The 24,895-nt window shown below is 43.9% G+C and overlaps 1 protein-coding gene across 1 annotated transcript in view; it reads left to right on the top strand.

The window, feature by feature from the left end:
* The window catches only part of LOC141228647 (RNA exonuclease 1 homolog), a 195,430-nt gene that overhangs the window by 70,447 nt on the left and 100,088 nt on the right, over positions 1–24,895 (top strand). Inside the window, exons 4-6 of the mRNA XM_073667344.1 lie at positions 4,742–4,922; positions 16,234–16,364; positions 17,384–17,521. Of these exons, the coding sequence (XP_073523445.1) occupies positions 4,742–4,922; positions 16,234–16,364; positions 17,384–17,521 (450 nt within the window). The remainder of the gene's footprint in view (positions 1–4,741; positions 4,923–16,233; positions 16,365–17,383; positions 17,522–24,895) is intronic.

Here is a 24,895-nt window from a genome sequence, read left to right as displayed (position 1 = left end):
GAGGATTTTATAAACCTCATGGTGGGCCAAACTAATTTGTGTGCTCATCAATTTTTGGAACAAAACCCCTCCATCATTTTCTAACTGGTCTCCTGTATACGCAGAAGAAAGGATGAAGTTTTGGGTCCTGGTCCTTCATATGGGGATCCTGAAAAAAACAGAGGTTCGGCAATACTGGAGTGTTGACTTTTTGTATAACACTCCAGTGTTCCGAATGGTCATGACCCGGACACGTTTTGAGGCCATCCGCAAGTTCTTGCATTGCCAAGATAATGCAAGGTGTCCTGCACGCGATGACCTGAACTTTGATTTTTCTTTCAAAGTTCGGCCGGTCATCGAACACTTCAACAACAAGTTTGCTGAAGTATACGTGCCCCAAAGGGACATCTGCGTGGATGAGTCCTTAATTTCTTTTAAGGGGCGGCTTGGATTCCGGCAGTACCTGCCCAGTAAGAGGGCCAGGTACGGAATCAAGCTGTATAAACTTTGTGAGAGTACATCAGGGTACACTCACAAGTTTAGAGTTTATGAAGGGAAGGACTCCCGGATTGAACCCCCTGAATGCCCCCCTGTTCTGGGAGTGAGTGGGAAAATTGTGTGGGACTTGGTGCACCCACTGCTGGATAAAGGTTATCACCTGTACGTGGATAACTTTTATACCAGTGTCCCTCTCTTCAAAACCCTCTCTGCGCGACGTACCGCAGCCTGCGATACTGTCCGTAAAAATCAGAAAGGCCTCCCAAAAACGCTAATTGGGCAGCTGCTCAGAAGGGGTGAGAGCAGAGCCCAATGTAGCGACCACCTGTTGGTGGTCAAGTACAAGGACAAGAGGGATGTCCTTCTCTTGACCACCATACATGGTGATGGCAGCACCCTCGGCACTGTACGAGGTTCCACTACACAGGTCGCCAAACCAGACTGTGTAGTGGGGTGCAACAAGTGCATGGGGGGGGGGGGAGGAGTTGATCTCTCCGAACAAGTCCTCCAGCCTTACAGTGCTTTGAGAAAGGCCAAGGTATGGTGCACATTGTTCAGATGGCAATGCACAACGCTTTCCTTCTGTCAAAATGTGCAGGCCAGACTTCTGCGTCGTATCTTCACTTTCAGGAGACAGTTATCAAGGCCCTGATATTTGGCAGTGGTGGCGGAGCGGGCCCCACTACTTCTGGAACTGAAGGACCTCGAATTGTACCGGGCCAGCATTTCCCGGGGCAGATCCCTCACAGCGGAAAAAAAGGTAAGTCACAAAAGAAGTGCCGAGTGTGTTACCGAAGGGGAATACGCAAGGACACCATTTACCAATGTGACACCTGCCCCGACAAACCTGGCCTCTGCATGAAAGACTGCTTCAAAAGGTACCATACTTCCATGGACTATTGAATTAATTTCTGACTTATGACAACCTGACTAACACTACACAGCTGACGTAGTGTTCGTCAGGTTGTCATACTTCAGTTGTGTAGTGTTTGTCAGGTTGTCCTACACAACTGGCGTATAATACTACATTATAAAATTGACAAATTAGGTATCCGTTCCAAAAAGGGGGCACTGGTTGGGCATTTCCACTGTTTAGGCACATCAGGGGCTCTGAGAACGTGACATGATGCCCGCAGACCATTCCATCAAAGTCTGCATTCCAAAGCGTCACTCCTTCCCTTCCGAGCCCTGACATGCGCCCAAACAGTAGTTTTCTCCGACACATGGGGTATCAGCGTACTCAGGAGAAATTGCACAACAACTTTTGGGGTCCAATTTCTCCTAGTACCCTCGTGAAAATAAAAATATTGCGGCTAAAAGAGCTCTTACCATAAAGAGAAGACTGCATAAAGTAAATACAGAGGGTTCACTGCACAGTGCAAGCCACTCATAAGCATCAAGAATAAAAAGGCTAGACTGGACTTTGCTAAAAAAAAACATCTCAAAAAGTCAGCACAGTTCTGGAAGAACATTCTTTGGACAGATGAAACCAAGATCAACCTCAACCAGAATGATGGAAAGAGAAAAGTATGACGAAGGCGTGGTACAGCTCATGATCCAAAGCATACCACATCATCTGTAAAACACGGCGGAGGCAGTGTTATGGCTTGGGCATGCATGGCTGCCAGTGGCACTGGGTCACTAGTGTTTATTGATGATGTGACACAGGACAGAAGCAGCCGAATGAATTCTGATGTATTCAGAGCAATACTGTGTGCTCAGATCCAGCCAAATGCTGCCAAACTGGTCGTCATTTCATACTACAGATGGACAATGACCCAAAACATAAAGCCAAAGCAACCCAGGAGTTTATTAAAGCAAAGAAGTGGAATATTCTTGAATGGCCAAGTCAGTCACCTGATCTCAACCCAATTGAGCATGCATTTCACTTGTTAAAGACTAAACTTCAGACAGGCCCACAAACAGAAACTGAAAAACCACCGCAGTGAAGGCCTGGCAGAGCATCAAAAAGGAGGAGAAACAGCATCTGGTGATGTCCATGAGTTCAAGACTTCTGGCAGTCATTGTCAACAAAGGGTTTTCAACCAAGTACTAGAAATGAACATTTTGTTTACAATTATTTAATCTGTCCAATTACTTTTTGGTCCCTTTACAAACAGGGTGGCACATGTTAAGGAGCTGAAACTCCTAAACCCTTCATCCAATTTTAATGTGGATACCCTCAAATGAAAGCTGAAAGTCTGAACTTCAACTGCATCTGAATTGTTTTGTTTAAAATTCATTGTGGTAATGTCTAGAACCAAAATTAGAAAAATGTTGTCTCTGTCCAAATATATACGGACCTAACTGTATATTATGGACTCTGCATTGCAGTCATGTCACATTTTTTCATAAGGATCTGTTTGGCAGGGGGTATCAGTCCAGATCTATTATGATTGCACTTATCTGCTTCTGATGCATCTTCAAGTAGAACACGTTCTAGTGCTTATTACCCTTGATTTGCTTCACCTAGGCTTCAGCGTTTACTGGCGTCGGGTTGGTTCTTCTTGAAACTCATCAAGAGTCCAATCTTCCAGTCAAACTAGGAGTTGTATCTGGGGCGTTGTTCAAAAAACCTACTGAATGAACTGTAAAACATCCATGCTCTCATCTGCCAATGAGAATTAAGATTATTCAAGTCCTCACATCTTCTCCTTGGCAAAAAAATCAATTTAATCAACCTGTCTTCATAAGAACTTTATTTGGTCCTTGATTTATTAACATGCCTTCTTGGTATTCACCAGAAAAAGGTCATTCCACTTCGGCATTTTTTTCCTCACTGAGAATTTTAGCCTCGAACACACCCCTCCCACACCCCAATACCATGGGCACTTGACATTCTCTCCCTCCAACCCCCTCCTCCCCCAAGTTGCATTTAGTCTGGCAATGTTTTCTTCCATAGTACAAGCCTGTCCATGACAATTACTCTATAGATCCCCCTAGGGGCTGCTTTTGAATGTACTACGGTCTGTAACCCCCAGTGACATGAAGGAGAACGATTTATTTGTATGTATATATGTAGATGGATATTTGTGGGTTTTTTTGTTTTGTTTTTTTCTCGCTATAAAACCTTTCTGGTTGCTTTTATTGGGGGACACAGTTCTCACCCAATTCTTTCCAATGAGTATGCAATATCTACTCCCTTTAAGGGTAGTACTTTCCCACAATATAAAGTATCTTGGAGGTTCTTGCTTATGGTTACCATATACTGTATTTTTCGGACCATAAGATGCACTTTTTTCCCCCAAATTTGGGAGGAAAATGGGGGGTGTGCCTTATGGTGTGACAGTAACTTACCGGTGGTGGTGGAGTGGGATCACAGGGCCATCAGGAAGGTAGCGACGGCTGGGAGACGGCAGCAGTAGAGAAGGTGAGGCGGGCTGGTATCTGCCTGGGGCTGGGGCCTTGCGGGGGGCCAGGGTCTTGCCGGGTACCGGGACCAGTATCTTGCTGTGAGCGGCTTCCGGTGCGCGTGGCCATCTTTCTGAAGCTGTGATCTACAGGAAAATGGCTGCCGGAGCCGGCGCATGCACTCTGCCACGCCGACGGCCATTTTCCTGTAGATCACAGCTTCAGAAAGATGGCTGCTCACACTGGAAACCGCTCTGCCACGCCAGCAAGACACCGGCACTGGTACCAGGCACCCAGGCCAGCCACCAGGCCCCCAGCCTCAGGCCCACAGTGCCAGCCACCAGGCCACTAGCCCCAGGCCACCAGTTCCAGGCCCCATACCCCAAGCGCCAGCCATCAGCGCCAGGCCTCCAGACCCCTAGTCCCAGGCCACCAGCACCTGGCCCGGCTTCCCAAAAGACCCTGCCTCCTGTGACCCCCCTCTCCACTGCCCCCCCCCCTCCCCAGGAAAGATACCTGTTCAGACTATAAGACTGCCCCCCCCCCCCCCCCATCTTATAAAAAATATTTTTTTTCCTTTTTTCCACCCCAAACTTTGGGGTGCATCTTATGGTCTGGTGATTCTTATGGTCCGAAAAATACGGTAGGTGTTTCTATACTTCTGCTTGATACTAACTGATTCAGTTCAGTGCTTGCAAGAGGATTGTAGCTAGTGGGATGAGCAAACGCTTAACTACTTAATGTCTGCTTCCTAGTGACAGTGCCAGTTGCTATAACCCATGGTTTGTCCCCAACTTACTCCGCCAATGAACAAGACGAGAAATGGATTGTCTACTAAATAACAAAATTTTTTATATTGTATCATAAGCCTTTTCTACAAATTCAGTTTCTTTGCATTATTTTTCTTTTCTAGGTTAAGACAAGTGGCACTATACTTGTACCTTTTAGGGGTACTACCACACAACAGATGTCTCATCCAAGGATAGTACATGTCCAACAACAAGCTTTACAGATAACATCTGCAATAAAAAATGGACAAGCTCTGGTCTCCTCCTCGCAGAAAACCCCAGCCTTCCATAATCTTAGTCAGATGAGTAAGAAACTTTAGTCTATTGTAAATTTTCAATAAACCATCTTATGTTTTCTGCTTCTATCTTTTTTTTATCTTTAGCAGTAATATCCAGGTACCACACTTCATTGGTACCTATAGTCTTCTCTGAGTTTTATCTTTCAAAAAGGATTTGTTGTCAGATCTCCGAATACAAATTGCTAACACTAATTAAATAGATCCTAGATTGAATGCGGCTGACTGGTCAGTTAGATTGCAAAAAAAGCTTTTTATATTGAGCAAGAAAACTATGAAAATGCATATCAGAATGGCTTTAACACACGTTTTGAAAGTATGTACATGAGTCTCATTGGAGCAAAGTATGCAGCTTGAATTGTGAAATCTGGTGATGGATCTACTGTATATGTGTATTTATAGATGCCACAAATAACAGCATATTAAACCCTTCAGGACTCCGGAGGTTTTCTTCTTGTGACTTCAAGGGGTATTCCCATCTAGAAGATCCTATTCCAATATGTAGTAGGTGTAACAATAATAATATTAGCAAATATCTCCAATTAGAAATGTAGTATAGTATTTTTGATTCGCTATCTCTTACCTCATGTGCAGGCAATACAGGACCTTAGGTATCCATGGTTACGACCACTAGCAAATAGCTAACTGTGACTTTATCGGTGGACCTAACCATGGATACCGAAGGTCCTGCGATGCCTGCACATGAGATAAGAGAGATGGCGAATCTGAAAAACTATACTACATTTCTAATTGGAGATATTTGCTAATATTATTATTGTTACACCTACTACATATTGGGATAGAATCTTGGAGATGGGAATACCCCTCCACTTTACTCCCTGTGACGTCTTAGTACGTCACAGGCTACCTCCCCCGGTTCAATGAGGGCTCCGGCGGTGAGCCCGCACTGAACCGAGCACATGTCAGCTGATTCTTACAGCTGACATGTGCCCGCAACAGCCGCGGGTGGAATCGCGATCCACCCGCAGCTGTTAACATGTTAAATGCCGCTGTCATTCTCCGACAGCGGCATTTAACGTGCGCTTCCGGGAAGCACGTCCTAAGCCCTGCCCATCGGCGACCCCGTCATGTGATCGCGGATCACCGATGGGCGCGCATGACAACCCAGGGTCTGCAGCAGACGCCTGCGGTTGTCATGAGCTGGTCGTTATGAGCGCCACCTAGTGGTCGGCGCTCATAGCACAGGACCATTTCTGCTGCATACAGGGGATCTGCTGATCCCCAGTATGTAGCAGAGGCGATCGGATAGTTGCTGCTTCTAGTCTCCTATGGAGACTATTGAAGGATGCAAAAAGTGGGAAAAAAAAAGTTTTTAAAAATATAAAAAAAATTTAAAAAATATAAAAGTTTAAATCACCCCCCTTTCGCCCCATTCAAAATAAAATAATAATTAAAAAAAACCACATAGACATATTTGGTATCGCCGCGTTCAGAATCGCCCGATCTATCAATATAAAAAAAGAATTAATCCGATCGGTAAACGGCGTAACGAGAAAAAAATTCTAAACGCCAGAATTACGTTTTTTGGTTGCCGCAAAATTGCAATAAAATGCAATAACGGACGATCAAAACATCGGATCTACCCCAAAATGTTATCAATAAAAACGTCAGCCCGGCGCGCAAAAAATAAGCCCTCACCCAGCCCCAGATCACGAAAAATGGAGACGCTATGGGTCTTAGAAAATGGCGCTATATATATATATTTTTTTTTTACCAAATTTTGGAATTTTTTTTCACCACTTAAATATAAAAGAACCTATACATGTTTGGTATCTACGAACTCGTAATGACCTGGAGAATAAGAATCACAGGTCAGTTTTAGCATTCAGTGAACGTGGTAAAAAAATAAATAAAAAACAACTGTGGTATTGCACTTTTTTTGCAATTACACGATACGGTAAAACTAGTAATGGCGTTGAAAAGTACAACTTGTCCCGCAAAAAATAAGCCCTCACACGGCCATATTGACCAAAAAATAAAAACTCTATGGCTCTGGGAACAAAGGGAGCAAAAAACGAAAATGCAAAAACGAAAAGTCCCAAGGTTGCGAAAGGGTTGTATTTTTTTTTTTTTTTTTTTTTACAGTGCATTGTGTTGTGTAATGAATGGTGACACTGAAAGCCTACATCTCATCCCACAAAAAAAAAGTGCTGTGAAACTGAAGAGAGGGAGAAAAAAGTTAGGGGAAGTGCTGTGACTGAAATATGGCAATTCAGGCGTGTGGTTTTTACTTTGTTTATTTTTGGGGTGGTGACGTCTAACCTGCAGTTTAAATTTTATATTTTGATCAGAATTTTTGGACTCAATATTACCAATTTGTGTTTTTTGTTTTTTTGTTTTTTAATTTCTAAATCTTTGAAGGAGTTGAGACATGGAAGGGAGTTGATTTTTATTGTATTGCGGTATATAGTGGAATTGCAGTAATCCTATGGAGCTCCGCCTCAGGCTGAGCTTCACAGGAGTACAAAGATGGCAGTTACTGGAGCTGCCACGGTAACCCATTGATTTTCCGAAATATTATTGTGGGCAGCTGATGTCATTTTATATGCCGCTTTCAGGAATTAACAGCACTGTTTAAATGGTTAAACTGCAGCGACCGGTGTGTGTGTGCTCTGATTGCTGTGTTGCAGTTAATGCCTGTTATGCAAGTATGTAGCAGGCTCTGCTTCTGAGTTGGGGTCATGCTTACATTTTTGTTGTAGACTAAGGAATGTCATAGGTAGTTAACCACTTCGCGCCAGAGCCTGTTTTTGCCTTCGTGACCGGGCCAATTTTTTCAATTCTGACCACTGTCACTTTATGAGGTAATTACTCTGGAACGCTTCAACGGATCCCCCTGATTCTGAGATTGTTTTTTTGTGACATATGGTACTTCATGATAGTGGTAAAATTTCTTTGATATCACTTGCGTTTGATTGTGAAAAAATCGGAAATTTGGCGAAAATTTTGAAAATTTTGCAATTTTCAAACTTTGAATTTTCATGCCCTTTAATCAGAGAGATATAGCACACAAAATAGTTAATAAATAACATTGCCCACATGTCTACTTCACATCAGCACAATTTTGGAACCAAAATTTTTTTTTGTTAGGAAGCTATAAGGGTTAAAAGTTGACCAGCGATTTCTCATTTTTACAACAAAATTTACAAAAACATTTTTTTTAGGGACCACATCTTATTTGAAGTGACTTTGAGGAGCCTTTATGACAGAAAATACCCAAAAGTGATACCATTCTAAAAACTGCACCCCTCAAGGTGCTCAAAACCACATTCAAGAAGTTTATTAACCCTTCAGGTGCTTCACAGGAATTTTTGGAATGTGGAAGAAAACAATGAACATTTAACTTTTTTTCACAAAACTGCTACTTTAACCTCAAATTTTTAATTTTCACAAGGGCAGCCAGAAAAAATGGACCCCAAAATGTGTTGTGTAATTTCTCCTGAGCACGCTGATACCCCATATGTGGTGCAAAGCCACTGTTTGGGTGCACGGCATGGCTTGGAAGGTAAGGAGCGCCATTTGACTTTTGGAATGGAAATTTGACTGGAATGGATAGCGGACGCCATGTTGCATTTGGAGAGCCCCAGAGGTGTCTAAACAGAGGAAACCCCCAACAAGTGACCCCATTTTGGAAACTAGACCCCTCAAGGAACTTATCTAGATGTGTGGTGAGCACCTTGAACCCCCAGGGGCTTCACAGAATTTTATAATGTTGAAGTGTGAAAATAAAAAAACACATTTTTAACACAAAACTGCTACTTTAGCCTCAAATTTTTAATTTTCACAAGGGCAGCCAGAAAAAATGGACCCCAAAATGTGTTGTGCAATTTCTCCTGAGCACGCTGATACCCCATATGTGGTGCAAAGCCACTGTTTGGGCGCACGGCATGGCTTGGAAGGTAAGGAGCGCCATTTGACTTTTGGAATGGAAATTTGACTGGAATGGATAGCGGACGCCATGTTGCATTTGGAGAGCCCCTGAGGTGCCTAAACAGAGGAAACCCACAACAAGTGACCGAATTTTACAATCTACTCCTCTGTATAAATTAATCTAGTGGTGGGAAAATAAGTAGATAGGTAAATGGTCACTAAACCCATAGATGAATTCCCACAGAGGTGTCATTTCTATAATGGGGTCACTTCAGGGGGGATTATGCTGTTCTGGCACTTTTCAGAGTACCAGAGCTAAAGAATCCCCCCTGAAGTGACCCCATTTTGGAAATGAAACCCCTCTGGGAATTCATCTATGGGTTTAGTGACCATTTTAACTCAATGGATGATTTCCAGAAACAAGCACGCAATGGAAGGTTTAGATTCTGGAGAACCCCCCCTGGAAATTAAGTGAGCTCTACTCGAATGTGTCATTCACTAAATGAACCAAATGTTTGAATGACAAATTGGGATACATTTTTACAGTTTAAAAATGTGGTTCTGTGTGGAAGATTTTAAAGCAGTCAGTGACGCATAAGGCTGGCAATGATGGGCATTGTGGGCAATAGCAGCGGGTATCACGCCTCATTCCTCTCTTAGTACATGCATGACATCTTTTCTGGGGGTTCCTTCTTGTTTCCGTTGCTGGAATAAGTGCAATAAAATGTCGCTCAGTGAGTCTTTTCACATCCTCAGATTCTAATGGATGAGCGGGGCTAACACTTTGAAAGACAAGATTTTCAATTACCTTTTCTTGATAATCAAGAAAAGGATCTGAATTTCCTGATTTTTTGTACAACACAAAAGAATTGTATGTGGCCACCTGAAACAAATAAATAACCAACTTTTTATACCAGGTATAGGACTTTCTTGATACCTGGTATGGCTGTAGAACCTGGTCTGCAAGGTCCACCCCCCCCATGTGTTTGTTGTAGTCAATGACTGACACAGGTTTTTGCTTCGGAGTGGTGGATCCTAGTTCTACAGTGGCCCTTGTGGCATCTGTGTGGATCGAGCTGAGGACAAAAATATCCCTCTTATCCCTATATTTCAGGGCAAGCAGCGCTCCGTTGCGTACAGCCCCTGACTGCCCCTTTTGAAACTTTTGGTTGACCAATGGTTGTGGAAACCCCTGACGGTTTTTACGGATGGTCCCACAAGCCCCGATGTTGTGTTCAACCAGACTTTTAAATAGGGGTATGCTGGTGTAATAATTGTCCACATATAGATTGTAGCCTTTTTGAAAAAATGGACTTATCGGCTCCCAAACAATTTTTCCAGATGTCCCCAGATAAGTAGGGCATCCTGGTGGGTTTAGTTGGCTATCTTTCCCCTCATATATGCGAAAAGCGGATGTGTATCCGGTTGAACTTTTGCACATTTTATAGAGCTTTATTCCAAACCTTGCCCTTTTAGATGGGATAAATTGCTTGAGGTGCAGTCTTCCTTTGAATTTTACAAGGGACTCGTCTATAGAAATATTTTGTGTTGGGGTGTAGAGGCTTAAGAATTTTTCTGACAAATTTTCAATGATGGGTCTAATTTTATATAACCTGTCATGTTCTGGGGCATTTCTGGGCAGGCATTGACTATTGTCGTTAAAATGCCAAAACCGCATGAGCATTTCATAACGGGTCCTAGGCAGAATGACTGAAAACATAGGGGTGGCTTGAACAGGGTGGTTGGACCAGTAGGATCGAATGCTCTGTTTTTTAACAAGCCCCATGGCAAATGTAAGTCCTAAAAATTTTTTTATTTCCGGGACATTAGTTGGTGTCCATAAATTTGCCCTAGCATAGTAAGATCGGGGATTCTGGCTTATGAATTGGGACGCGTATAAATTTGTTTGCACGACAATATGCTCTAGCAAGCTGTCTGTAAAAAACAAATTAAAAAAATGAATTGGTCCAAAATCTTCCACCTCCACATTTATACCAGGAATGGCGTTGAAATCAGGGCTGAATGGAGCAGCCGAATCTGAAGCCTCCCATCTGGGAAATGCTAGATCATGTGGCAACGCCCCTTGTACACTGGCGTGCGCCAATTCACTAGTAGCAGGGACAGCGCTTGTACTGGGCAGTGTTCCCTGATTTGGAGACGTTTCTCCAGTAGCGCTATTTGCCCCTATTGCTGTACTGGTCCTTGGGCTTGAGGATGGAACAGAATCACTGCTCATTTCTGGGCTCTCAGTGTCGCCGCTACTAAAGCCCTCAAAATCCATATCTCCATCTGAGATTGCGCTGTCATCAGTGTCAGAACACAGCAGGGCATACACCTCCTCTGCGGTATAAGTCTGACGGGCCATTTTATTTTTATATTTTTTGACTGGACTGAACGGACCGGACTGAAAGGACGGGACCGGACTGGACTGACCGGACTGATCTGACAGGACTGACTGACTGATCTGACAGGACTGACTGACTGATCTGACAGGACTGACTTACTGATGTGACAGGACTGACTGACTTACAGATCTGACAGGACTGACTGACAGATCTGACAGGACTGACTGACTGACAGATCTGACAGGACTGACTGACTGACAGATCTGACAGGACTGACTGACAGATCTGACAGGACTGACTGACTGACAGATCTGACAGGACTGACTGATCTGACAGGACTGACTGATCTGACTGGACTGACTGATCTGACTGGACAGATCTGACTGGACAGATCTGACTGGACTGACAGATCTGACTGGACTGACAGATCGGACTGGACTGACAGATCGGACTGGACTGACAGATCGGACTGGACTGACAGATCGGACTGGACTGACAGATCGGACTGGACTGACAGATCGGACTGGACTGACAGATCGGACTGGACTGACAGATCGGACTGGACTGACAGATCGGACTGGACTGACTGATCGGACTGGACTGACTGATCGGACTGGACTGACTGATCGGACTGGACGGACTGATCGGACTGGACGGACTGATCGGACTGGACGGACTGATCGGACTGGACGGACTGATCGGACTGGACGGACTGATCGGACTGGACGGACTGATCGGACTGGACGGACTGATCGGACTGGACGGACTGATCGGACTGGACGGACTGATCGGACTGGACGGACTGATCGGACTGGACGGACTGATCGGACTGGACGGACTGATCGGACTGGACGGACTGATCGGACTGGACGGACTGATCGGACTGGACGGACTGATCGGACTGGACGGACTGATCGGACTGGACGGACTGATCGGACTGGACGGACTGATCGGACTGGACGGACTGATCGGACTGGACGGACTGATCGGACTGGACGGACTGATCGGACTGGACTGGACTGATCGGACTGGACTGGACTGACTGGACTGGACTGACTGGACTGGACTGATCTGACTGGACTGATCTGACTGGACTGATCTGACTGGACTGATCTGACTGGACTGACTGGACTGATCTGACTGGACTGGACTGACTGGACTGGACTGACTGGACTGGACTGACTGGACTGGACTGACTGGACTGATCTGACTGGACTGATCTGACTGGACTGATCTGACTGGACTGATCTGACTGGACTGACTGGACTGATCTGACTGGACTGATCTGACTGGACTGATCTGACTGGACTGATCTGACTGGACTGACTGGACTGATCTGACTGGACTGATCTGACTGGACTGATCTGACTGGACTGGACTGACTGGACTGGACTGACTGGACTGATCTGACTGGACTGATCTGACTGGACTGATCTGACTGGACTGATCTGACTGGACTGATCTGACTGGACTGATCTGACTGGACTGATCTGACTGGACTGACTGGACTGACTGGACTGATCTGACTGGACTGATCTGACTGGACTGACTGGACTGACTGGACTGATCTGACTGGACTGATCTGACTGGACTGATCTGACTGGACTGATCTGACTGGACTGATCTGACTGGACTGATCTGACTGGACTGATCTGACTGGACTGGACTGACTGGACTGGACTGACTGGACTGATCTGACTGGACTGATCTGACTGGACTGATCTGACTGGACTGATCTGACTGGACTGATCTGACTGGACTGATCTGACTGGACTGATCTGACTGGACTGACTGGACTGATCTGACTGGACTGATCTGACTGGACTGACTGGACTGATCTGACTGGACTGACTGGACTGATCTGACTGGACTGATCTGACTGGACTGATCTGACTGGACTGATCTGACTGGACTGATCTGACTGGACTGATCTGACTGGACTGACTGGACTGATCTGACTGGACTGATCTGACTGGACTGATCTGACTGGACTGATCTGACTGGACTGATCTGACTGGACTGATCTGACTGGACTGATCTGACTGGACTGATCTGACTGGACTGATCTGACTGGACTGATCTGACTGGACTGGACTGACTGGACTGGACTGACTGGACTGGACTGACTGGACTGATCTGACTGGACTGATCTGACTGGACTGATCTGACTGGACTGATCTGACTGGACTGATCTGACTGGACTGATCTGACTGGACTGATCTGACTGGACTGATCTGACTGGACTGATCTGACTGGACTGACTGGACTGATCTGACTGGACTGATCTGACTGGACTGATCTGACTGGACTGATCTGACTGGACTGGACTGACTGGACTGGACTGACTGGACTGATCTGACTGGACTGATCTGACTGGACTGATCTGACTGGACTGATCTGACTGGACTGATCTGACTGGACTGATCTGACTGGACTGACTGGACTGGACTGACTGGACTGATCTGACTGGACTGATCTGACTGGACTGATCTGACTGGACTGATCTGACTGGACTGATCTGACTGGACTGATCTGACTGGACTGATCTGACTGGACTGATCTGACTGGACTGATCTGACTGGACTGATCTGACTGGACTGATCTGACTGGACTGATCTGACTGGACTGATCTGACTGGACTGATCTGACTGGACTGATCTGACTGGACTGGACTGACTGGACTGGACTGACTGGACTGGACTGACTGGACTGATCTGACTGGACTGATCTGACTGGACTGATCTGACTGGACTGATCTGACTGGACTGATCTGACTGGACTGATCTGACTGGACTGACTGGACTGGACTGACTGGACTGGACTGACTGGACTGGACTGATCTGACTGGACTGATCTGACTGGACTGATCTGACTGGACTGATCTGACTGGACTGATCTGACTGGACTGACTGGACTGGACTGACTGGACTGGACTGACTGGACTGGACTGACTGGACTGATCTGACTGGACTGATCTGACTGGACTGATCTGACTGGACTGATCTGACTGGACTGATCTGACTGGACTGACAGACTCACTAACCCTAACCCTAACTCTTACTTTCTTTTTTATTTTTATTTTTTTTTACTTTCACAGTGGCAAGGCTGACAGCTCTTGTCACACTGTTTCTCCTCTGCTCTCTCACTGAGATCGGAGGAGAAACTGCATTTATCAGGCAGATCGCCCGGGAAAGTTTGTTGCTAAAACAAACTTCCCTGGTGATCTCTCTGATTGGCTGGTGTGACGCTGACATCATCGAGACCTGAGCCAATCAGGTCTCGATGTCAGAGGTCACAGCACCGGGATCCCCGCCGCTGACAGGTATGTGGGGGGTCCCGATCGCCGACCACCGGCTGTCCCTATCTTTTAAATGCCGCGATCGCTATGGATCGCGGCATCTAGAAGATAGGAACAGGTTAACATCATGGGGACCTGATCCAATCAGGTCCCCATGATGCCACATGTCAGAGCTATCGCTCTGAACTGGTACCGCAGCGCTAGCAGGACCCTGGGGGTCCTGAGCGCTGCGGGACCACCCACCGTTTTTAAACGTCGGCGCTGCACAGAGCCCAGGCAGCGCCGACGTTTATGTACAGTGGGCGGTCCTGAACCGGTTAAAGGGAATCTGTCGCCAGGTTTTTGTATTATGCAGCTCTCAGATTAGATGGCGGTGACCCTAATTCCAGCAATGTCTCTGGGCTCCTTGCTGTAGTTTTTTCAGCAGGTGGTTATCATTTAGAGGAGCAGTAATCCTGCTGCCATGTAGTAATTTGTTCATGAGCTCTGTATAACCCTATGCCTGCCACTGATTGGCAGCTTTCTGCCTATGCACAGTTTACAATCAGTGGTGTGGGCAGGGCAGAGTTATACAGAGCACAGCATTCAGAGCATTGCTATATCTGCAGCAGATAAAAAAAGACTTTTTAAAAACTGCAGCAAGTGGCCCAGTAAGTGACACATCGCTGGAATCTGAGTACATGATGCAATCAAATGGGGTAGCAAAAACCTGGTGACCGATTTCCTTTAAAGGAGTTAATAGCTGTCTGGATTGGTCTACTATAGTATAATTCAGTAATATGGGCAGGACTTCTGTTTGGAAGACTCATTTATTACAATTGAGAGGCGCAGCGTTCGGCAAGGAGTACATGACATAGGAATTCAGTCTCTCAATCCTTTTATTCCATAAGCTGCTACCAGAAGAGTTTGACATCTGCTGTCTCAAAGAGAACACAAACCCTAGGCCATGCGTTACTCCCTCATACAGACTACCCATTTTGCTATGCACTGGTGAACTGGGAGAGAAGTAATGTGTATGGCTAGCTTAACTTGGCTTAACTACAGTCTCAGAATTTATATCTGGCAGCTATTTGTTCAATGAGAACATGGTTCCACATAAAGGGGTTATCCAAGAATGTAAACAAAAATATAAATGGTTGCCCAACCTAGCCACGTGTTAGGAAAGGCTGCAGTCTGAAGAAACTTGACTCCCGAGACCTTGTTCTTAGCGAACCTCTTTTTGATGAATTTTTTTTTTTAAGGCTAAAAATGTGTTTGAACCAGAAATTAAGTTTGATGGCTTTCTTTCATTCACATAGAGGTTGCCCATCACTTGAACATTTATGACCTATACTTAGGATAGGTCATCAATGTTTGATGGGAGTGAGACACCCTGCAGCCCCACCGATGAATTGTTCTGGGTGCCGGAGACTGCCGATACTGCTCAGTTACGGAGCTGCTCAGTCTGATAGTTGCCATGGCTAGGTACTGCACATCCGCCCCCTATTCAAATCAATACAGGGCAGAAGTGCAGTACCCGCCTGTGGCCACTAAGGGTAGATGGAGCAGCTCTGTTACTGGGCAGTTCCAGCCACTGCCGCCATCCAGAACAGCTCATCGGTGGGGCTGCAGGGTGTCTCATACCCATCGATTAGACATTGATGACCTAGGATTGGTCATCAATGTTAAAGCGATTGTCCACAACTTTAGAGAGCTGCCTTTTTTCTGCTCCATTTTTCCCCAAAAAAAAACAAAACAGGAGCAAGTAAAGCCAATATATTTAATCTTTTTTCTTTATATGTTGACAGTTTGTCTTAATGTAGTGGAAGTTCAACCAGTTTTACCAGCTAGAAGTCAGCTAAGTGGATTAGTTCAAGGAAGTACATGTATCAAATCTATCCTGCCACAGAAAAGAACCATGCCAACAACACCATTAAAGGTAATTCTTGCTATATAAACAGTTTATGTGCGGGATTATCTTCTGTTTAATATCCCAAAAAACACTGGATAGTCTGCAAAACATGGTGCATTTGATGTTGATAACAATGTGATCTGAAATAGTGAAGTACCGGTTCTTGTCATTCCTGAAGTGTTTCAGACAGTTTGCTACTGTAGACAACTGGCATGGAGATTGTGAATTGGATTTAGGAAATGTGACTAGCTGGAAAGTTAGAGAATCTGTCACCAGGTGTTTGCCACGTAATCTGAGAGCAGCCACTTAAACTGCTTGCTGTAGTTTTTATAAAATCACTCATGAGAAGAATAATAATCTTTATTCATATAGCGCCAACATATTCCGTAGCGCTTTACAATTCAGAGGTTCATATACAACAGTCATAAGTAACATAGCTAAAGATAATACAATAATTAAAGCAAAAATAATGACGACCCTGCTCGTAAGAGATTACAATCTATAATGAGGTGGGGGTGACACAAAATACAGGGGCTTATTTACAATGAAGTTCCAGCCATCTTGAGGGATAGATAAAGGCTGCATGAGCTCGTCACCAGCCAGTATTTGTAGTGCTTTTGAGTGCGGTGGAGATTATCACTAGAGGACTAATAAATCTGCTGCCAGGTAGTCGAGCATATTTATGAGCTCTGTATAACCCTCCCACCCCCTTGTCAGCTTTATGTACACTGTACATGGGCAGCTAGCTGCCAATTGGTGATGGGTGGGGGAGGGGTAGGGGCAGGGTTATGCAGAGCTCAGTACACAGAGAGCTGGTAGATCTGCAGCAGACAAGTGATATTATCAAAATTACAGCAAGCAGTCCAGTAAGTGACACATCACTGCAATCAGGGTCTCTGCCCCTACATTATGCTGCTCTCAGATGGGGTAGCAAAAACCTGATGACAGATTCCCTTTAATACACACCTCATCAAAAGGTAGTTCTCAATGATAACTTGCTAATAGTACACAAAGTGCATTATAATTTTTATGTTTGAAAACTTTAGATACCTACGCGTAAAAGGCACCATGTTACAACGGAAAGTGGATGTAAAGTTCCCCATGAAATAAGGCAGCGCTATGTAAACGCCTTTGTTGAAGAATTTTTGAAGGAATCTGCAACTGTTCAGGAGGCTTTTGATAAGGTTTAGTTTTTTTTTTCTATGGTTATCACTTGCACATTGGTGTATATCACATATTTACTCACAACTGCATTGACTTTCAGAACTTCTGCCACATTAGATTGAAAAGAGAAAAGTTAGAGAATTACACACAAATATCACCCATGCTGGCTAGATTTCCAGGGTGATAAATTGTAAAATTTAATAGTGTTAGCTGGGTTTGAATTTTCAGGTTAATAAGAGTTTTATAACTGGATGTATCCTAGGAATTGAAGGTTGAGTCACTTATAGTTTTAGTGCTTGATTCAAGTTATTATGATCCCTTTACAAGGCTTCCTTTAAATTTCTTATGGATATACAAACTAAAAAAAAAAAAAAAAAAATGCTTTCAATTTGATATTTCTGACTCCACTAGTGCTGTGTATATATTCCAAATGGCAGAGTAAACCAAAACTGCCTCTACAACCAGATTATTTTGGAAACAAAGAAGCACGATTCAGTTGCCAGTGTTTGACCGTTCTTCTATAAGAGTAAGGCCACATGTAGTAGCCCCGACTAATACATTGTGGCCAAAAACCAGTGATTTGCAGCTGATCATGGAGAAGCTGCTGAAATATGCCATGAAAACTTAGTGTACTGCTAGCTCGCACTATTTCTGCAGTGGGTGGGATCTGCTCGCATTTGTCTTTCACTCCTCCCCTTCCATTCTTGAGGTTTGCAAAAAGGACAAGGGAGGATGAAGTTTAGGATCACAATGCAGAACCATTTTGTTACTTCAAAGTGATACTGACATATGGACAGTATAACAGGATGGCTGGAGGCATTGATTCTGTTAGTTGGCACTACTCACTGTAGCATACATGATAGAATTTGACACCCTACTTAGCAGATTGTCATTTGACAGTATTAGATACATAATATCATGTGTGACAGTCAGCGGAGCCATTTATCTAATCCTTTGTTACACATGATAGGATTAGATACTGGGCTCTGCACAGTATATATAGCCTAATTTAGGTATGTGCAATGCAGGGATGCCTGACTGAGGCTTTATTGCTGCGTCTACAAAGTGCTTTTGCAGTCGCAGCAGTAAAGCCTCATTCAGATGTGAGACCGACCTTCTCCAGGAACAGGGAACTTACAGATTAAAAAGGCGGAACCTCTCCATAAGCGTTAGTGTGGTTTCCTGTTCCTGTGTAGAGGAGACCTTACAGCCCTGTGGGATACGGAGTGATGTACCTGGAGAAATTTCTTCAGGGGTTGCAGAAGGCATTCCTATGGTGAGCAGTTAGTGGATCCCTTGCTCCCGTTGACTTGGACTGCTGACCTCCAGGTTTTTCCCTGAAGTTGCAGGAATATAGGGAGGGGTCCGCTGCTCTGCTCTCAGCATGTAAGCAAAGAAGGAAGAGAGAAAGATATGCAAAAACGGGGATCTCACAAAAATATATATGCATGAAATTTTTTAATAACGCATATTAAATACAGAAAACATGAACATTAAAAAACAGCCCAAGTTGATACAATACTGGCCCAACAATATAGCCACAAATATTCCCCAAACCAACAACAACAGGTATCAGTGAAGATATCTATTCATGAAATCTTTTAGAATAGTCAAACCACATAGTCATGATTACATTAGTATGCAATGAAAAAGGGTGGTTAACCCACAACCTCCATTGGTGGTAATGTGCATGACCAACAAAGTGCAAATGCTTGAGCATCTAGAAAAAAAAACACCTTAAAAATCCCTATAAATGAATACACAAGGGTTCAGTGCAAATGCACACCAATAAAGTGCAAAAAAAATGCTTGGAGTTGTTTGAAATGCCAATCACGGATCCTAATTAATGGAGATGCAAGAGTAGATAAATATCTATATGGGTATGTGGATTTCTTTTGGGATAAAGACCCAGCCTGTTAATCCTTGTAACCAAGTTTAAAGGTAAAGAGGCATACTATAGACACACTACTGCAAAGTGGAAAGACTGCATGGAGTAATCAGACAAAAGATGATGTAGGTAAATAAAAGATCGCAAAGATGACTTGAGTGTTGAGGCAGGTGGTGGGGAGGAATGCTGGAAAACCCCACGCGTATCGCTACTAGAAACGTAGCTTCCTCAGGGGCCCCACTGGGTAAGTGGAGGCGCAGGTGCACAGTCGGTCCAGCCGCTTCAGAGTTCGGAAAGCTTGATCAGATTTCTGGTGAGTGAAGACACCTATCTCCAAGGGGAGTAGCCCCCGCCCGCTGCGGATACAAGAAGCTGATAGTACTCCTTTCTGCTGGCAGCCGATGTGAAGCTACAGTGGGAAACAGTGGCAGCATGGACGATCCAGTAATGCCCAACGGTGATACAAATGACCCAAAACTTCCTCCTACCGTGGTAGTTTCCAATGCATAGGATGGGGTGAGTCCTTAAGATGTGATATATCATGCTCATTGATTGTTGTTAATGTATTCCTTAGGCTAGGCCTAGAATGGTGGTGGCAAGAGCCAGGAATGTGCCTAATGTAGAGGTAAACTTTCCTTACTTTTATACTTAAAAGGCTTTGTTGCTCCTATTGAGAAAACATTGGCTGAAGAATCTCCATCCCTGTTTCAGGAGATTTAGGTTATTAAAGACTAAGTTAAGAGTACGTTCAGAAGGAAAATGCGTTAGACCAACTCTCCTTCCTCCTCCTCAAACATTCTTTTCCTTCGGACTCTAGTTCTGAGGAAGAAATAGAGGAAACTGGGGAAGTAATTGGTAGTTTACGGAATCATCCTCTGGTGAATATAGGCAACTATGCTTTTCATAGCTACAGGGAAATTGCTTCTACCATGAGAGTAAAATCTCCCAGAGAACCCATATCTGTCAAGGACAGTGGCTTAGTGGAGCATAAACATTGTGTTTCTGGTCTATAAGAGTTTACTTTCGCTCATTAAAAATTAATGGAAAAAACCTGTTAAGACAGTCTCAACCCCTAACACACTTAAGGCGAAATACCTGTTTGAGGAGGATTTTTTTGAAGTTTGGGAAAAAAACTAAAATTGATGTGGCGGTTGCTAAAATATCTAAGTTTCTCTTCCTTTGGATTTCGAATCTCTTAAGGACCTTTAAGTGAGAAAAGCTGACGCTTTTTTTTTTTTTTTTTTTTTTTTTTTTTTTAAGAGGAGCATGGGAAGCAGTGGTTTGTTCCTTTTTAACCCAGTAAATCGTCGACTTGTACAACTTGGTCCATAATTAAATGACTATAGAAATTAGTCTCTTGGACATTTATTCCCTATCTGAGAATCTAACTGTTGGAGGCTTTGCCTACTATTCAGAAGGCAGATGATTTTTTTTTTTTGGGCGGACTCATCTGTGAACAGTATTAGATTTGCCACCTGCTCCTTTGCCCTTTCAAGCTCTGCCCACATAGTGTTTGGCTAAAATAAATGGTCAGCAGATTTCCAGTCTAAAATTAAGCTGTGTGCTATTCCCTGTCAAGGGGGTTATTTGTTCGACTCTGTTTTAGATGAGATCGGATAAGAAAAATAATTTTCTTTTTTTTTCTCAATTTACAAAAGCTCCTTTTGGGGTTCTGAAGGTAAGGGGAGGATAAACCAGAAAGAGGACATTAGGAGGGATTGGACCTACCTGGGGGAAAAGGTAAAGCGCAAATCAGGGGGGTTCTTGTTCAATAAGCCTATCCCAAACAAGGAAGACGCAGCAACCATGACGCCAGGAGAGTAGTGGGGACAAAGAACCAGAGGACGTTTGAATTGGAAGTTCTGAAACTGTTAGAAAAATAGGTACTGGTCAGATTACCAGCAGCAGACCTTGGGAAAGGTTTCTACAGCAATCTGTTTCTAGTGAAACAAAACGTATGGTTCTCAAAGAACGATTAACAATTTAAAATCTCTGAATTGCTATTTAAAAAACACAAAATTCAAAATGGAAACTTTTGAGATTCAGTATAAAACTACTATACCAGTTTTGCATCATGTCAGTGATAGACCTGAAGGACACACATTACCACATTCCGATCCACCCAGGTAATCAGAAATATCTTAATAGTGTTAAAAATCAGGAGACCTTAATCTTCATTTACAGTAGCAATGCCTTCTGTTCTATAGCTCCCATAATTTTCACCAAAATAGTGGCAGAAATGGCATCTTACTGTCTTCCACTGATTTTCCCATAAGGAAATTGTCTAAATGGAGTACTATTAGAATGTCCTTTTCCTTATGTAAGGGCAGCTGAACAGGTCCTAGCTATCTTATCAGATCTGGGTTGGATGGTGAACAAGAGCAAGTCAAGAATACAACCTACAGGTTCAGGGTTTTTCTTAGGATCTGTTTGGATTCAACCAGTCACCATTATTTCCTCCCACAAATGAAGATTCTGAGAATCAGGAGAAAATCTTGACCGTTCAGAGGTTTCAGGAGACTTCAGTAAGGGGAGTGACGTCTGTTAGGCTCCCTGACAGCCATGATTCCAGCTGTCCAGTGAGCCCAGATTCATAAGATTCCTTCACTGGGAGATCCTTACAGTATGGACTAGTTGGGCAAGAAATTCCAATGGTCAGCAGAGGGTCTGGTCTCCTTGGTCTGGTGGATGGACAGAAAAAAAACTCTTAAAAGGAGTTCCATGGACAATTCAATAACCGATGGTAGTTACCCCGAATTCGAGCCCAGAAGGGTGAGGAGCCCACCTGGGCGGTCACTTTTCTTTAAGGTCTATGGGATACTACAATAAGATTTGATAATCTTTTAGGAACTTACAGCAGTAAGAGAGGCTATACAAATTTCTTTAGTGGGTTGCAGGGAGAAATGTAGTGATCATGTCCAACAGCAAAACAAGTGCATTAGATAAATCACCAAGGGGGGGACCAGATCAGGTCCACTAATTACCAAAGTAGGGAAAACCTTGCGGTTGGCAGAAGAAAATATTTTATCCCTATGAGCCCGGCGCCTAAAACGGTCACAGAATGTGTTAGAAAACTACCTAAGTCACCATCCACTCAGCACAGGAGAATGGACTTTCATTGAATCCAAAGATTTTCAGTCAGTTTGTTCCTTGAGGTCTTTCGGAAATAGATTTATTCACTACGAGGGTAAATCGCCAGGTGGAAACACCTTTTCTCCCTTAATCCAGGGAAATTCCCAAGTTTGGTGCATGCCCTTCTACAGAAGTGGAATTTTCGCCTAGCCTACGCCTTCCCACCCTTTCCTCTAATTCCAATCATGTTGAAGAAAACTGGAGAATGGAGCCAAAGTCATACTTGCCCCCTTTTGGCCCAGAAATCATGGTTTACTTGGCTGAGAATTAGGTCTGTCTCAGGCGCCTGGATACTACCTGACAATCCCAACCTTCTGTCCCAGGACCCAGTCCTCCACCCTCAGGTTCACAACCTACACCTGACTGCTTGGAACTTGAAAGGGGACTATTATTAGCCAGGGGGTTGTCACAGGACTTAGTTTCTGCTCTCCTTTTTAAGTAGGAAAAAGATTACCTCCCTTTAGATATACTAAAGTATGGAATACATTTCAAGAGTTCTCTGGGTGAAGGCCATGAACACAACAGGTTAGCCTTACCGAAATGTTGAGTTTTTTCAGAAAGGCCTAGAAAGAAACCTTTCCACTAGAACACTAAAACGTCAAGTCTTTACCTAAAAGATCACTGACCAACCTTTGGTGCATAGGTTTATCAAAGCTTCTTTTGCTTCCAGGCTGGTAAATGTTCGTAGAATAGCTCCGTGTGATCTAAATCTACACTGTGTGCGGAATTATTAGGCAAGCTGTATTTTAGAGGATTAATTTTATTATTGATCAACAACTATGTTCTCGATCAACCCAAAAGACTCATAAATATCCAAGCTTAATATTTTTGGAAGTTGGAGTTGGGTTTTTTTTTAGATTTGGCTATCTTAGGAGGATATCTGTTTGTGCAGGTAACTATTACGAATTATTAGGCAACTTAATAAAAACCAAAAAAAAAACCACTTGTTTCTTTTCACCAGGTAAACCAATATCCGTGCACAAAATTTAGAAATAAACATTTGACATGCAAAAACAAAAACCCAAAAAATTAGTGATCAATATAGTCACCTTTCTTTATGATGACACTCAACAGCCTTCCATCCATAGATTCTGTCAGTTGCTTGATCTGTTTTCGATCAACATTGCGTGCAGCAGCCACCACAGCCTCCCAGACACTGTTCCGAGAGGTGTACTGTTTTCCCTCCCTGTAGATCTCTCATTTTATGATGGACCTCAGGTTCTCTATGGGGTCCAGATCAGGTGAACAAGGAGGCCATGTCATTATTTTTTATTCTTTTAGACCTTTACTGGCCAGCCACGCTGTGGAGTATTTGGATGCATGTGATGGAGCATTGTCCTGCATGAAAATCATGTTTTTCTTGAACAATACCAACTTCTTCCTGTACCACTGCTTGAAGAAATTGTCTTCCAGAAACTGGCAGTAGGTCTGGGAGTTGAGCTTCACTCCACCTTCAACCCAAAAAGGTCCCACAAGTTCATCTACCCTACCTCCACCATGCTGGCGTCTGAGTCGGAGTGGAGCTCTCTGCCCTTTACCGATCCAGCCTCTGGCCCATCCATCTGGCCCATCAAGAGTCACTCTCATTTCATCAGTCCATAAAACCTTTGAAAAATCAGTCTTAAGATATTTCTTGGCCCATTCTTGATGTTTTATCTTATGTTTCTTGTTCAAAGGTGGTCGTTTTTCAGCCTTCCTTACCTTGGCCATGTCCCTGAGTATCACACACATTGTGCTTTTTGATACTCCAGTAACATTGCAGCTCTGAAATATGGCAAAACTGGTGGTGAATGGCATCTTGGCAGCTTCACGCTTGATTTTCCTCAATTCATGGGCAGTTATTTTGCTCCTGTTTTGGCCAACACGCTTCTTGCGACCCTGTGGGCTTTTTGCCATGAAACGCTTGATTGTTCGGTGATCACGCTTCAAAAGTTTGGAAATTTCAAGACTGCTGCATCCCTCTGCAAGACATCTCACAATTTTGGACTTTTCAGAGCCCGTCAAATCTCTCTTCTGACCCATTTTGCCAAAGGAAAGAAAGTTGCCTAATCATTAAGCACACCTTTTATAGGGTGTTGATGTCATTAGTCAACACCCCTCCTCATTACAGAGATGCACATCACCAGATTTACTTAATTGGTAGTTGGCTCTCAAGCCTATGCAGCTTGGAGTAGGACAACATGTATAAAAAGTATCATGTGATCAAAATACTCATTTGCCTAATAATTTGGCACACAGTGTAGTCCTGAATGCCCTTACACAAGACCCTTTTGAGCTTTTCATCTACCACTGTAGGAGTATTCACTCTGAAAACTGCCCTTAGTGGCCCTAACCTTGGCTAGGCGGGTGGGTGAATTACGGGCCATCTTGGTTA

This window comes from Phyllobates terribilis, unplaced genomic scaffold (genome assembly GCF_046119375.1).
Source record: "Phyllobates terribilis strain yellow unplaced genomic scaffold, ASM4611937v1 Scaffold_1__5_contigs__length_1240528914, whole genome shotgun sequence".
Taxonomy (NCBI): Eukaryota; Metazoa; Chordata; class Amphibia; order Anura; family Dendrobatidae; genus Phyllobates; species Phyllobates terribilis.
Note: the sequence above shows the minus strand (reverse complement) of the source record. Positions and strands in the feature narration are given on the sequence as shown.